Source organism: Pipistrellus hanaki (genome assembly GCF_964339955.1).
Source record: "Pipistrellus hanaki genome assembly, chromosome: 13".
NCBI classification, from domain to species: domain Eukaryota; kingdom Metazoa; phylum Chordata; class Mammalia; order Chiroptera; family Vespertilionidae; genus Pipistrellus; species Pipistrellus hanaki.
The window spans coordinates 38024452-38041130 of record NC_140515.1 but is presented as its reverse complement, the minus strand read 5'-3'; the positions used below and the strand labels follow the sequence as shown (position 1 = coordinate 38041130).

The window sequence follows — 16679 nt, the reverse complement described above, 5'->3', positions numbered from 1 at the left end:
AAACATCGACCAGCTGCCTCTTGCACACCCCTTACTGGGGATGTGCCCGCAACCCAGGTACATGCCCTTGACCAGAATCAAACCTGGGACCTTTCAGTTCGCAGACCGACGCTCTACCACTGAGCCAAACCGGTTTCGGCTCTAGAGAATTTTCTAATAAACCTGCCTCCGGGTCATCTGAGCCTCTGGGAATGTAACTTTGTTTGATCTGCCACTCACAATTAGATTCCATTTGTTTACAGCTCTGAAAAGTGGGAGATTAAGTTGTGTACAACTGAGAAGGGGCTCCTTTTTTCTCCTCTGTAGGACATTACTCTGTACTGAATCTGACTCAGCACTCTTATCTCAGCATTTCCTTTCCCACTGACCTTATAAACTACATTTCTCATTTCCCATGGAACTGGCTTTGTTTCTCTGCTTGTTCCCGTATTAATGAGTTGAATTAAACTTGGAAGGTGCTTAGTATCTCTTCATATGAGAACTATGATTACCTTCAAAGGATGATTTTACAAAGAACACTGATCATTTTTAGGTTCTGAGGCAGTAAATGGGAAGCCAGTCAAGTGGATAAGGGTTAAATTCATTAGGAGCAGCAGAAGGAGAGATAGAGCTCTAGACAAGTTAAGGTGAGCAGTGCGGGAGGAAAGTCATCAAGGTGACAAAGTTGTCATGTTTTCTGCTTGTGTGTGGCCCTCTGGGGTAGACCAAGGCTGTTTTAAGGGTCCATTCTGGACCACTAATAATTCTTGCCCTAAGAAGAAGATCAAAGCTAAGATCTGCACTCAATTGCTCTTCCTTTTCTCAGCCAGCACTTTCTGCTTATTTTTCTCCTTTCTTGTCTTTATGTCACGTGCTATCCTTTTTTTTCTGTGCTTGTTATTTGACATACCTTCTTATAGAAGCTATTTGAATTCTTGTTATAACTAAGAAGAAACAAATGAATCAATAAAATAAATGGAGATGTCTCAATAGTACACCCTGACTTAAATTGATGTGGTTTTTCATAATTACTAGGCTGTTTGTTATTATTTTATTTTATTTTTTTATTTTTTTTGTTTACAACGGTTTTTATTATCTTTTAATGAGCGCACACAAGGTACCAGGAGACCTTAGGCACGGAGGGGGTCTGTGGACCGTGACCTCAGGCCCATGGGCTAAACTCTCCACAAGTTGACACAACCCCTCGCGCGGATTATTTTCAATGAGACAAAAGATGGAAACTCTTGCATCAGGAAGTGACACAATACAGGGGTGACCCTTAAAGGTAACCACTCCCAAACTGGGCGTTGTCGAGTCCATCATGAACTGGGCACAGATGTGCTGGGCGAAGGAGAACCTCATTCCTTTCATTCTCCATGATTCCGTTTCTCTGAGGAGAACAGGAATGCCGGACCTTCCCTGCCATCCCCCGCCCCACGCCCTGCCGCAGACACTGTAGTGAAAGAAGCATTTGTCTCGGTAGCAGTGGCAGTATTTGAGAGGTGGGCACGTGCCCGACAATTCTTCATGGGGAGACGCAGGGATGCGATGAGAATTGCCCTTGGTTGTTTAGGTGGTTGGCATACGGAGCCAGAAAGAGGGTGCAGAAGTTAGTGCTCGGACATCCAAGGGAGCTCACCCCAAAATTATTGCAGCCACCCCAACATTAACATTGAAAAAGCAATCACATTTTAGATCTACAAGATCCACCTTAAGGAGGAATTAAGGTGGCAGCCTCTGAGGGCCTTGTGAATGCCTCCTGTGCCAGCTGCCCATCCAATCCCGCTATCCCGTTGGAGAGCAATGCCACGAGGGCTGATGTCGTCCCAGGAGGACGCGGCTCTCTTGTAGGAAGCTACCCACTGCACTTCCCATCCTAAGAACATGGCAAATATATTACAGCTATATTACATTGGGCCTCTCCCAGTTGACACAGCACTCCTGTTAGGGGACGAATATAAAGCACTGGGAGAAACATTAACCCACGGTGGCGTATGTATATAGTTGGGAGTATCGGGATGGCAAGTCAGAGTCCGTGTGTCTTCGCTGTACAGAAAAAAAAAAAATAAAATAAAGGTAAACAGAGAGGTGGCACCCAAGAGAAGCAGAGGAAATATTTTAACCATTAAAACCGATATCGGCTTGAGGGTAGAAAGGTGCCCTGGACCCTCAGTCGCTCCAAAGAACCGCAGTAAGATGGCCCTCAGCTGGCATGAGACCCGAGCACCCCTCGAACCCTGAGCCATCATCACTCGGTTTAAGATTTTTGGAGACTGCTGGTCGGGAAAGTGGCAGCTTGCAGTGCTGAGAGTATGGCTTATCACCTCAAAGCATGAGATCTTCAGGCTGCCGCTCACAGCCAGCGGCTGAAGTCCATAGCTCACTGCCCGGAGTTTCACAAGCGATCTGCGTGAGAGAGGCAAGCCTACACGAACAGATGTGCCTAGATCCCACGCACGGACTGTGTGATGTGGGTCTGCCGAGCAAGCAGAATGGCTATAAGAAATTGTGCTTGCGTTGCATCCCCTCGGACCCAATACCCTGGGACCTCCGTCCCCGAGTCCTCCCCAAATATGGCTATAATTGCTAGCAAATGTTTGCAGATACCGTTTCTGCAAATGAAACCCAAAGAGAGTATGTACAAAGTTAGTTCACAGGTTACCTATCCCGTTAGGTTTCTTTGTCTAAATCAAAAAGGGAATAAATATATTCCTTCAATGTATCGTCCAATCGTCCAGAAAAGCTCGGGACAATTGGGGTAGGGAGTAGGCTTCTATAGATAATGCTCAAATATTCGTTGTTCTATATCGGCGTATCTTCCCCGCGATTGTGCCAATATTCAGATGGAAAATATGATAGGTGATTTTTTTTCAATGCAAAAAAAAAAAAAAAAAAATAGACATATCCTGTACTTGGAGCCCAAAATGTATATACGATGACGCTAACGTGTTGCCCAGGCAACGTGTTAGGTCACGGGGCTCCGAAGAACTTTACGAAGGAGCTTGAGTGTCCTCGCCCTCACATCCACCTTCAAGTGCAAAGGCGTCCTTGCACCTCTTGCTTAGCACGCAGCCCCCCTGGAGGGTGTTCCTCCTCCTTCTATGATTACCAGGGCAGCTCAGGACACCCCAAACCAGTCACCTGAGTCACCAATATCTTAAAGCTGAGATGGGTCCTAGACTAGGGGTCGTCGCCGCAAAATCAACATCTCCTCCGGGGCTTCCGAAGTCCTCAGGGCGGTGACGGACAGGAAGTGTGGATGCCCCGAGGGTCCCCCTGGAAAGGTTCTTCCGACGTCTCCTCTCCCAGCGGCTGGTTCACATCAGCACCTGCTCTCGGGTCTCTGGCAGCCGGAGAGCAATCAGGCCGACGAGGGACGTGGCGGTCAGAAGGATGGGGACCACTTTGGTGATCCCAACAAAGGAAGCGAAGATGGTGTTTCCCAGGATGGCTCCAAATTTGCATAATCCATTGAGGATGCCAAAGGCGGTTGTTCTCTGGGTGGTGGGGTACAGCTCCATGGTGACCACGTCCAGAGCGTTCCAGGCCGCGATGCTGGCCCCACAGAACAGGCATTGCCAGCCGATCATCGCAGACTCGCTGTTGCCGGAAAAACAGGAAGAAGCAGCAGGCCGCGGAAATCAGCATGGAGCCACCGATCATCTTGAGCCTCCCGATCCTGTCCATGAGCAGTGCGGAGATGATGTTCCCGGGCAGGACAGACAGGCTGCCGAGGAAGCTGACCAGGTAGATCAGGAAGTCGTTGTCTTGCTCCAGGTCCATGTGACAGCCCTCCTTCTGATCCAGAAAGGTCGAGTTGATAAAGCGACAGTCGATGAACTTATGCTCGTAGAGGTCTGTGTTATAAAAGATGGTGGATTCAATGGTGCAGTTTTTGAAATAGGTATCCGTGGATGTCACATCTTCAAAATAGCACTCATCAAAGAACGTGTCTTCAAAGAGAACGTGCTTGAAATACATCTTTGTGAACTTGTCATTCACAAGCTTGCCATGCTGGTGGATCTGGTTTTCCATCGTGAAGTTGATAGTGGTGCCGAACACGTGCTCGCCAAAAAACACCTTCATCTTGGACTTGTATTCTTCCTCTTGGAAGTACCGGATCATGTCAGGGAACCAAACGGTCAGGCCAGAGTAACTTTGATTCTATTATATTCAACAGTTAATATTGTTCCTCAGATTTTTTTTTTTAGTTTTTTTTTTTTTTAGTTTCCTTGGTTTTTAGATTCACTTGTTGATAGTTACGTATTTGTTGTTCATAATTTTTATCTTTATTTACTTTCTCTTCTGAAAGAACCCCCTTCAGCAATTCATATAATTCTGGTTTGGTGGTGATGAACTCCTTTAGCTTTTTTTTTTTTTATTAGTGAAGCTCTTTATCTGACCTTCGAATTTGAGTGATAGCTTTGCTGGATAGATTATCTTTGGCTGTAGGTTCTTACTATTCATCACCTTGAATATTTCTTGCCATTCCCGTCTGGCATGCATGGTTTCTGTTGAGAAATCAGCTGACAATCGTATAGGTGTTCCTTTATAGGTAACTACCTGCTTAGCTCTTGCTGCTTTTAATATTCTCTCTTTGTCTTTTGCTCTTGGAATCTTAATTATGATTTGTCTTGGTGTGGTCCTCTTTGGATTCCTTTTATTTGGAGTTCTGTGTGCTTCCTGGACTTGTAAGTCCAATTCTTTCACCAGGTGGGGGAAGTTTTCTGTCACTATTTCTTTCAGTATGTTTTCGATATCTTGCTCTCTTTCATCTTCTGGGACCCCCATAATTCTGATGTTGGATCGTTTGAAGTTGTCCCAGAGGTTTCTTACATTATCTTCAATTTTCTGGGTTCTCTTGCCTTCTAGCTTCTGCAGAGGAGTGTCTTCTGGCTCTTTATGTTCCAAATCTTTGACTTGATTCTTGAGATCTTCTATTCTGTTTTTAGGACTCTGTATAATATTTTTTACTTCAGACAATGTATTCTTTATTTCTTGTTGATCCCTTTTCATATCCTCATAGGTCTCATTTATTTTATCGGCCTTTTCTAGGAGACTCTTGAAAAATCTTATAAGTGTGGTTTTGAACTCTATATCCAGTCCCTTTTTGTCCTCCATTTCTTTTGTTTGTGATCTATTTGGTTTTGGCATTTTCGCAGGCAGCTTTCCTGATGGGGCGGGGTTTCAGGGTGGAGCCTACAGCCTTGGCTTCCGTCAGCCCCGCCCTATGTGACTCCTGAGACTCAGGGTCCTTCAGTACTTGTTGCAAGCGCCTCTGAGAGAAAGGTGCCCTCGATTTTCGCCTGCTGCCAAACTGTCTATGCTCTCCCCCAATGAGCCCGGTATTGGGGTTCAGTTCAGTTGGAAGTGGAGTTGGAGGTGGCGTTCAGAGCAGTCTGGAGCCCCTGTCTCCTTCCCGTCAGGGCAATCCCGCGGCACAGCTGGCTGTCCCTTCTCTGCGCGCAGTGTGCGCGCCTCTGGGACCTCCTCTCGCCGTTCCCTGGGGTTCCGCCTTACAGCCCAGCTCCCTATGGGTGAGCCTGGGTCCCCAGGGTCTGGCCTAGAATTGGGGTTCAGAGCAGTTGGAGCTGGGCCCAGCACAATCGGAGCTTTTCTCTGCTTCCCGCTTGGGAACGCCAGCCAGGCACTCGGCCTCCCTCCTCTCCGGCTCCATCCTCTCCGCGTGCGCCGTGTGTCTCCGTACCTTGGGCTCTTACAGCTCCTCCGCGCTTCCTTCTGGTTTTCTCCTTGCTTCTTGTTGTAGGATTTCCAGTCAGTCGACTTTCCTGTAGTTCTGGGTAATGTCCATTTTATATTTTAGTTGTATTTTATTGAAATTGTTGTGTGCGGCTGCGGCTAGTTACCTACCCGAGCAGCCATCTTGGATTCTCTCCTGTTATTATTTTATTTTAGTTTTTGGTTAATATCTGTAGTATCCATCAGTTAGAAGTTAGAGCTATAAGTCTTCTAACATAATAGCAAATTTAAAACAGAATTTATCCAGCTAGACATTTATATTTAAGCAGGTACAGACAGGCAGGGTCGGGTTAGGATTAGAATTAGTTTACAGACCACCTATTTGGCAAGATCAAGAAAGTGCTACCTCTTTGTCTTTGATAACACCTTGCCCTAAATGGTTTGACTCAGTGGATAGAGTGTTGGTCCATGGACTGAAGGGTCCTGGGTTTGATTCTGGTCAAGGGCATGTACCTTGATTGCAGGCTCTATCCCCAGTAGGGAGCATGCAGGAGGCAGCTGATGAGTGTTTCTCTCTCATCAATGTTTCTAACTCTATCCCTCTCTCTTCCTCTCTGTAAAATCAATCAAATAAGGAAAAAAAAAAGAGTAAGTACGTCAAACACTATTAAAAAAAAAAAAAAAGAAAGATAGAAAGGAAAAAGAAAGGAAAGGCTCTCCAGAGGCCAATGGGGCAAAGTTTAGGGGCCAGTTTGCCTCACCACTGAGGTGAGTGAGGGGCCAAGAATCTCTCTAGATCAGCAGTTGGACACAGAACCTTTGAAAATCAAGTCTTAAGTGACATTACCAAAGTGCAAGAGGCTTTACAAATTTTTAGACCCTGTTTGTACAAAGGTGAGAGGATCTCTAGTATTTTTGGCAAATCCACATATTTAGAACATCACAGGTTTCACCAAAAAGTTCTTTTATTTCCAATGGTCATTGTGCTAATTAACAAAACTCCTGGTGTCGGTAGGAGATAAAGTTAGCTGAAGCATTGGCTGTAGCCAGCTCTGGTGCATGGCCTTTTGAATGCTACGTGACCATTCAGGCCAGGGCAATCCACTTCCAGGACATAATTGAGAACTAAAACCCACATGCCATACTGTGGGAAAGTGCTTTAAAGAATTTCCCAACCACATCCCATCCAGGATATGGAAAAATTCAACTGTGCTCTCTCTGACTGGTATAGGAATTAAGTGATAAGCCACAATAGCTTTGAATCAGCCTTGATTAAAATTAATTTTAATAATTTCATAGCAGTAAGTGTGATAGAATACCAAGTTGTTAATGCAAGTGCTGTTGAGAAGGCAAAACACTGCTTTACACAGATTAGGAAGATTAGAAAATATTTATACACCAGCTGCAAAAAATAAAAGAAGACAAAACAACAAAAACATAGGGTTTAACTGATTTTTAACCTTTATCTTACCATCATAAAGTTGATTTTCGAGCTAAGCTGGTTTTCCAGAAAGGCAGAGAGGCAGTTTTCCTGTAATATCGATAGCTCAAAGTTTACTTAATAGAAATCTGAGGGGATCACCCACAAGTAATTTTGAGACCATTAGTTTGTGTTATAAGGAACTATATTTGTTAGAATATTTATTATGAAGAGCAGTGTTTATCACTTAAAGTTGTAAACTGAATTTGTCCCTGGAGGTGGAATTAATGGCCAACCATGGGATCATCGATCCCCTGACTATGAACCCTTGACCTTATTGTAATTAACTAGTCATTGTATGCAAATCAAGCATCTTTTTGGAGGAAGTAATGTTATTCCTCCTAGCGCAAGTTCTATCCCAGTGTGTGACTTTGCCAAATTTTCTTCCAAAGTGGGTCCAGACCTGTTTTCCAGCAGTCCGTGGGAGTTGTGTGGCGGAATTACTGAATATGCTGAGTACAGTTTCTGAAAATGAGGCTATCATGGGAATGAGCCTACAGCCCAGGCTTTGACTGTACAAAGGTTAACTATTTTTCTGTTTATGTTTGGTTTCTCAATCTCTTCTCGTCTGCTTTTTGTCATGGATGCAGGATTCCTGTCTCTTCAAAGAACATAACTTTGTGGATTAACTTTGGATTTCAAGAAGACAGCAAAGCTCCATTCCCACCGTGAGTACTTAGCCAGCCTTCGCTGGTGATAGCGGGTCTCTTCATCTCTTCAAGGACCCAGCTGGGGTGTGAGGATGGAGGGGGTAGTTTCAAATCTTTGATGCTTTCCTCTCTGAGCCAAAAGGAGGAATTCCTCCATGTCTCTGTGTTTATGGGGGATGGGGAACAAGACTAGTTCTATGGCCGAAACCGGTTTGGCTCAGTGGATAGAGCGTCGGTCTGCGGACTGAAAGGTCCCAGGTTTGATTCTAGTCAAGGGCATGTACATTAGTTGCAGGCACATCCTCAGTAGGGGGGAGGGATGCAAGAGGCAGCTGGTCGATGTTTCTCTCTCATTATGTTTCTAGCTCTCTATCCCTCTCTCTTCATCTCTGTAAAAAAATCAATAAAAAAATATATTTTTAAAAAGACTTAGTCCTATGTCGTCCAGCTTTTCAGATCAAGGAAAATTTGAGAAAGAGGTGAGGCTATTACCAATGGGAGCTAGTTTGTCCACTGATAAGCACACATTCTTCTGGTGGGGTATCATATTGGCTCATGGAGTTGACCATGATCCTTCTTTTTCATGGTTGCTGGCATCTAATCTCCCAAATCCTCCACAAAGATGCTCTAACTCACGTATTACATTTATTGCATCATTACTGTATTTGTTCAAAGCAAAGCGACGCTGTGTCGACATCAGGCCTGGGCTGAGATGAGAAAGCTCAGGATCCAGTTTCCTTGGGAACTAAAAAGTGAGGATAAATGTGGAATGTTGTGTGTAAAATCCTTCTCCGAAGCTCTGCACCTACGTTGGAAATTGAGGCTGTTTTTCTGTTAAAACGACTTAGATCCTTGGGGCAAGAAGGAGGTGTTCATTCTCATGAGATGTGGTTGCACACAGCTACGTTTTGATGGTCTGTGATTTTAGAGAACAAGTTTTCTCATGTTCTTTCTTAATTAACGAAAGCATCTCACCCTCCCTCCAGTTTTGCAGGAGAAATTCTCCCCCCTCCCCACCTCATCATACATGGTGGGGCAAAAGCAGGTTTACAGTTGCGTGTACACAGTTTATTCTTTTTTTTTTTAAAATGAATTATTGTATTATTTTCCATAAGAAAAACTGTAAACTACACTTGAGTAAGGCCTCTTTTGAAATAAGAGCATGACTTTTGTAGTCAAGCATCACAGAGAGTGTGAAGGTAGAAATGCTATGGCAGTTACCAGGATAAGTTGGAAAAGGTTTTTGGGAGTTTGGGTATGTACCTGAGGCAATTATTTGCCATTGATTCGCCCTGAAAATATTTGTTGAGCTTCTACTACGTGCCAGTCATCTCAGAGGAGATACAATTTCTATCCTGGAGCAGCTCCCAATTTAGTGAGGGCAATATCATGGAAGGAGACAAACCCAGAACTCCAGGATAAGGGCCATAGTGGATTTTGGCATAAACGTTTGCGAAAGGAAAGAGGAAGGAGTTGTAAGCTCTGATCTGAGGAATTTGGTCCCACTCAAGGCAAGAATAATCAGTGGGAGGAAGAATCTGAGGTTTTAAGGTGAGGAGATTCCGCTTGGAAGACGCTGAAAAGTGTAACAGATACTATTGATAAGATGTCTCAGATTTGCCCAGCGCAGCTCTGAGCTCACCTACTGCAGGTGTATATCGTTCCTGAGCATGCGCACAGCTTCCCACCGCAGAGCTGAGCTTCTCCTCATGCGGGCTTTCTTTATTGCTAAGGTTGCTCGCTCCTGCCTGCTCACAGCGCAGCCTGGAAGTGTCTAGAATTTAATCCTTTCTTTTCTCTAGGGGTAATCTCACTCACTGAAGCATCTGGTGTCCAAATCCCAAATGTCTTTCCATGGGACGTTTTTGAGGGCCATTATTAGTTTCTCTGAGGGTATCCAGTGGGATTGGAACTCAGTGACCTACAGAGGTCACACCCTCATTAAGGCACACTTTGGTTTTTATTCTTTTAGGCCGTACTTTCTAGATTCCCTCTCTTGCTTCCCTGCATTGCTTTCTGAATATATTGCCTACAGGCAAGTCCTTGTCTCAGGTTCTGCTTTTTGGGGGACCCAAACTAAGATAGCAAACGTCTCCCCTCTAGGGGGATAGCACACAAGGAGGAATGGGAAAATGGCTTGAAGGTCAAGGAGAAGACACAGAGTAAAGGAAAGTGACGAATGCTCTGAGGTAACAGAAGAAATTAAGGACCTTACGGCCTATCCAGGGTCAGTGTTAGAGTTCAACACCGTGAGCCTAAAGACATCTTAGGTTCTAAGCTACTGCCTTGGGGAATGACAGGGAGACGAGAGAAGAGGAGGCTGTTGAGAACTTGGCTTTCTGAGCAGAAGGAGGGAATAGAAGACTGAAAGCACTCACTGGCTGGCATTAAATATCTGAGCGGAACACTTGTTGCTGAATAATTTTACATGTGACAACTTGATTATTTCCCGGAGGGAATCAGAATATTTAGTGAGCACTTACTGCCTCAGCTATACGTGAAGTGACTCTATTTCTGAGTAGAACAAAATGCTGCCGTTATCCCCACATCGTGCATAATGAAGGGACAATTGATAAACAGCGAAGTAACCTGTCATTTCGGAAGTTATCCTCTGTGTAGGATGCTCTGTAGGTTTTACGCCCAATTTAACAACCTTGGAAAAACACAGGGACGCTTGGAGTTAACTTTGCTAGTGATATACTGGCAGTTTATTCCAGGAAACTTTATGTGACTCCATTTTCTCAAACATTCAAGCCAGAAACTAAACAGCACAAGAATGGCCCTTCACATTGTGAGACATTGAATACAAAATGTGGTGGCGATGGTCATTGACCCCCCTCCCCCAACCTCCCCATCTATCCTCCTTCTCCTTCTTCTTCTATGATAATAGAGATGAGCTGGGCACATGGTTGCCTTACTTGGAAATCAAATCTTAAGTCTTCTCTGCTTCTGGGTGTGACTAAGATCTGACCAATAGAATGTGGTGGAAGGAATGCGAGCAACTTCTGCTTTGCTGATTTAGGAGAAAATCTCTTGGCTCTTTCTCCCTTCCCACTGGCTACCCTGGTGGTACTTGCAGGAACCTCAGATGACACATTGAATACTAGCCTGGGTGCCTGAATAACTGTGTGGAGGAAAGCCTCTCTCTGACTTGGAATACCCTACTTGGGCTAAATTGGGTGAGAGGGAAATGACCTTCATTGTTCTTTAAGCCATATTATTGTTAGGTCTCTTGTTATAGTAGCTTAATTCTTACCCTAACTCCTATATACGCACAAATGCAATTACTTATGTATTTCCTTTAACTACATCCTGATCCCTAACCTGGTTGGTGTGAGCTGGTTTAGAGCATCCAAGAAGAATACAGGCACTTGAGCCTTACTCGGCCTGGAGTGCCTGTTCAGTGTATTAATTTATCCCTCCCTCCCTCCATCCATCTGTCTACACATCCATACAAACATCCATTATACATGATGTTTTTAGACCTAATATGTGCAAGACTCTTTGCTAAGGGATACCTAGGAGATATGAGTGACACAAAGCTAAATGGTACCCAGTCCCTGCTCTCAGTGAACTTATAGTCTAGGGACTTTAGGTGGGGACTAAATCATTAAAATAGGGATAGTTAGGGTCAACTTTAATTCTAGGAAATTTTAATTAAATTTGAAAAAGGCTAGTTTAAATAATAATAATAATAATAATAATAATAATTATTATTATTATTTTGAGAATGCTCTCCTGGTAAGATTTTGAACTCATTTTCAAGATCAGTGCTTACAGCGTGAAGGACCATTTTTATTTAATGGCAATAAAGCATGTATAAGCACAAGCAATGTGTTACTCACCATAAACACAGTCCTTGCTCCTCCTCCTGCTTCCCTCCCTCCCCCCTGGGAGAGTATTAAATACTGGAAATGCTGATGTGTATCTTTGAGCCTTCCTGCACTCTAGGCTGGAACAGCTTCCTGAGGGATGAAGACAAGAAGGAGAAATTGAAAGGACCAGCTCGCGAGGCTTTTCCAGGTAGGAAGAAATGCCTTTTCCCGGGGATAGTTTTTAATTGGGGACTCTAGTTTGTTTCCATTTATTTTTGCAAATTCACTGTTCTTTTTTCATTTCTAGGCAGAGAGAGAGAGAGACAGAGACAGAGACAGAGACATATAGACAGAGGAGAAGGAGATAAAGACCGAAAGAAAGATGTTGACTAGCAAAGGGATGGAAAACCATTGAGTCAGGGAGAAAGATGCAGAGAAAATAATCCAAAGAATATGTTAGATATACACAGAGAGAGGAAACTGTAAATGAAAACTATGACAAAAAGAGACCTGCAGTTCTCTGGGCTTTTATTGAGCAGGAAGATGTAAGATATCATGAGATTGCTTCCAGAATTTATCTTCTATGTGGAAAAGATAAACTGACTTAAGGGACTCACACGTGTTGCATGAATTATTTCACTGATGCAAATCGTTGGGAGACTTCAAGAATGAAGATTAGTGTTAGAATGGAATGCCAAAGGAAGAAGAAAACACTAGAGACCTAATGAGTGGACAGACTTAGAAGAGAGATAAAACTTAGGTAAAAATGACTCTCTTAAAGCATTCTCAGGGCCAATACGGGCACTTTTTAGGTAGAAATAAAAGTTTTCACCCTTTTAGTTTGCCAGGATTCAAACAATTTGACCACGATTATTTTCCTTTCCATTTGACAACCAGACATAATTTTGATAGATAAGTTAAATGATTATTCCCATTTTTAATGAAACATTTCAAACATACAACAAAATTGAAAGAATTCAGAGAATACTCAACACTTAGATTCACCATTAACATTTTAATATAATTGTTTTCACATATCTATCCCTCTATTCACTTAATTCATCTTATTATTTCATGCATTTTAAAGTAAATTCTATACATCAGTACACTTCTCCCTAAATACTTCAGCATGCACATAATTTGCCAGACTCAAGGAAATGATTATTTTGTAAAGAACTGCAAGAAAAGTTAAGATGAAATTGATCAGTTTTATATTTTTGTATGCAATTTCTAGATAATGGGGGCTGATATTTCTATACTTAAATTCACTGGACAAACATAGGGATGGTGATGCCTATTAAAGATGACTTCTGTGGGGTGAAAGGGAAAAAAATTTTGGCTGATAATTATTCCACATGATCTATAGGAGAAAAATCTATCCCCTTTTGGTCTTTTTTGGTATTGATCTGCAGAAATAAAGAAATGGGCTCAGGGAATACCAGATACAGGAGGGTCCTTTTTAAAAATCTCATTCCTTGAGTGGGTAACCCACAGGCTTTTGAAAGTAGTCCACCATCACGTAGTTCTGTCTGGTAGATTCATGGGAATGGGCTTTGAAAGATCTAAGGATGTGTTTATCTTGACACTGAGTAAGAGTAATAAAGCCATGTCTAGATTTTTGCAGCAACAAAAAGTATGATATGCTACAGAGTCACTAGAAAGTGAAGTGATAGATGTTATCTTCCTGATGTTTTGGCCTGAAATATTCAGAATCTAAAAACATGGTAACTCCTTTAAAAAAGATCATACATATCGCTTCTCGGCCTTTTGGCTAAGATCAAGTGTAGTATCTGTTCTTATCAGTTTAAAAAAGATCATACAGAAAATTGTTTTGCTCAAACATTCCAACCTAATCTTGGGTCTTATGTTTGAGCAACTCACTAAGTGAATTTTTGTGGCAGTGAGTTTTAGAAGATTCACCCTTCTGATCGCACCCCTCCCCTGCCCCCTGGGCGAGGGTTGCAGGCACAGACTGGCTTCACTTTAGATTTCTCAGAGATCTTAAACCAAGGATCTTCCAATACTACGCCCATGATCTGGTTTTACCCATTCTACAAACTTGCCAAACGTTTAGATTTATACTATTGCTGTGATTATATTTTTAACACAGATGAACAAAAATATAACTGTAATTAAACTGTCAAAGCAACCCCAATTGGCTTTAAGTCCTTCATTTATCAAAAAGTAATGGCATAGGGCACCAATCTTCCCAAGAGTGTCTCTAAATCTTTGTATAGAACATTCTATCTTAAAAACAAGAAGTCATTTATTCCCTCTTTCCCCCTTGCATGGCCCCTACTGGGACCGGGGATCAAACCTGCAACCAGGTACATGCTCTTGAGTGGGAATAGAACCCATGACCCTTTGGTATGTGCAGGCCGACGCTCTTAACCACCGGCCAGGGTGGAAGTTATTTATATTTTTTGAGCAAATGAATTTAAGTAAAAGATATTTGTCCAGCACCAATGCCCTGGGGATACATCATGGAAACCAAAAAAATTCTCATTGTGCTTCTATCTAAAGGTGGGACTATAACAACAGATAATAAAAACTATGATGAATATTATATAGCATGTTAGGAGGTGATAAGAACTATGAGAAAAGAGGAAAAGCAGAGCAGACTAGGGGGATTGTGTGTACTGGGAGAACAAAGGTGGATAGAATTTTAAGTAGAATGGCTAGGGTGGACTAACTGTGAAGATGACACTAGAGCAGACTCAAGGGAGGTGAGGGAATTAACCATGCATCTTTGGAGATGTGTGGGAAAGAGTTTTAGAGGCAGAGGAAACAGCATACACAAAGACCCTATCAGGGAATGTGACTGGCTCTTTGAAGAAAATCCAGTGGGCCAATGTGATCAAGAGTTTAATGAGAAGAGTGAGAGATGAGTCAGAAAACTGTGGGCCAGATCACACAGGGCCCTGTAATCTTCTCTGTCTTTTTACTTTGAGCAAAGCAGGGAGTCGTTGAAAGGCTCTGAGCAGAGCTGATGTAGTTTTTAAAAGGATTTCTCTGTATATATATTGAGACTAGACTTAAGGAAGAAAGATTAGAAGCAATAGAAGGGACGGTGGCTCAACACAAGTTGTGGGAGAGGATCCGTTTCTGGACATACAGCTTTCATGGAGAGCCAACAGGATTTCCTGGCAGGTTAAACATGTAGGAGGTGTATGTGAGAGAGGAGTTAATGGATTTGGGTTTGTGCTATGCAAAGGTTGCAGTTGACATGAATTGAAATGAAAGGAGGGAGGTTATTTAAAAAAAAAAATTTTTTTTTAAGAATAAAGAAGGGAACTGTTCTAGGTGCTGAGCATATATAAGTGATGAAGACACAGTCTTAGCAAAGCCTGGTTATTCATTGAAATAAGTGCACAAAGTTCAGAGAAGAACAGAATAGGAAGTGATTTGCCATCAGGCTTGGGTTAGGGAGGTAACATCTGAGCTGGGTTTTGAAAGGAGCTTGCCAGGTGTGTGTCTATGTGTGGGTGTGTGTGCATATATGCACATATATTGGGGCCAAGAAATAGAGTTCATCCTTTTAGAGAGAAGGAAGGAATAAGTAACATGATGAATCTGCATAGACTAAGTGAACTTGGCAAACACACACTATCTTACAATTTTGTAATCTTCGGAAAGTTAGCCTAGTTAATTCATTTTACAACCTATAAAGGAATATCTTTTTAGAAATATATGTTATTGATTTTTTACAGAGAGGAAGGGGGAGGGATAGACAGTTAGAAACATCAATCAGCTGCCTCTTGCACACTCCCCACTGGGAATGTGCCCATAACCAAGGTACATGCCCTTAACCAGAATCGAACCTGGGACCCTTTAGTTCACAGGCCGATGCTCTATCCACTGAGTCAAACCGGTCAGGGCAATAAAGGAATATCTTTATCTTTCTGAGGGCCAGTTGATGCATTGAATGGGTACTTTTTCAATATATTTTAAAAAATTTCTTAAGCACTATTTAAGATAAAAAAAATGATACAAAGTATAGCTCAATGGCACTTTGTTATTTTAAGCTGAAGTCCTGGAGACCAAAGTGAAAGATTCAGCTCAAAGAACATAGGCAGCTAGTTTCAAAGAGCATGTGTCATCCAAGTGACCACACTGCCACCAGCTTGGTGTCACACCAGGTACCCTAGTTCTTTGATTTAGGGAGTTTTCTCTCACTGCTATAAAAATCTGTTATAACCCAAAATCTCACTTTCATCACAGCGTGGTTATAGCCTAGACATAGGAAGCAAAAAATGTCATCTCAGCCCTTTGATTCAAGCAAAGCATTTCTCTTGGAATAAAAACTGCTGAAGCTTGGTTCTGTCAATGAGAAAGGATGGAATTTTGGGGACTTTGTTCCGTAGAATATCACTTGACAAAGGTAATGGTAACCTCTTACGTTTTGTGGCTTTTTACAAAGTCCTTCCTCCCCCATTAGCTCATACCATCCTGCCAAGTGGTGACGGCAAGGTATCATTGCCTCTATTTGATGCTGCCAGAGCTGAGGCTTAGAGAGTTTAAGAGACTTCCAAGAAGTCCCATAATAAGAATGTGGCAGGGATAACACTTGGACCAAAAAATGCAAAGTCAGGTTCTGTGCAAATTTTACTGTTCCACACTACACTCTCTCTCGGTGTCTGGAGCAACCTTCTTCTTAAGGGACATAGAAATAAAGATCATACAGATCTTGCCCTTATTCACTATCAAGACCTGATCTTTCTATATTTCCTGGTGGCAGGAAGTAAGGAGTGACAGAATGCCCTGACCTTCCCATGGCCTTTGGAGAGGGGCACTGATCTCCTAGTGGATTGTTGGCACCCTTCCCCAATGAAATGCCTCAGAAAGACAGGGTAGTTATTCCCAATTCCCTGGCAAGACCCAACTCATGAGATGCTGGGGTGGTGGAGTTTATAAGCCACACATAAGTTGAGTTTGAGTAAATATTTTTATTGGATTAAATCATTCAGCAGTTTGCTCAACTATGTACATCCTATATAATAAAGAGGTAATGTAACCAGCACTATAATGATTTCTCAGACCAGTCTCCACCTTCTA

General features: G+C 42.6%; 2 protein-coding genes across 2 annotated transcripts in view; one reads left to right on the top strand and one right to left on the bottom strand.

Moving 5' to 3' along the window:
- Positions 1–1047: 1047 nt before the first annotated feature.
- On the bottom strand, positions 1048–9238 carry LOC311631457 (synaptic vesicle glycoprotein 2B-like; the record flags this gene model as incomplete). The annotated part of the gene is given in 3 exon segments (XM_084901576.1): positions 1048–3587; positions 3589–4143; positions 9215–9238. Coding segments are annotated over 3 exon segments (870 nt in total). The 3' UTR covers positions 1048–3296.
- A 2510-nt stretch (positions 9239–11748) lies between these two features.
- LOC311631543 (collagen alpha-4(VI) chain-like) overlaps positions 11749–16679 on the top strand; it is a 93965-nt gene continuing 89034 nt past the window's right edge. Inside the window, exon 1 of the mRNA XM_084901732.1 lies at positions 11749–11832. The gene's annotated coding sequence lies outside the window, so the exon portion shown is untranslated. The remainder of the gene's footprint in view (positions 11833–16679) is intronic.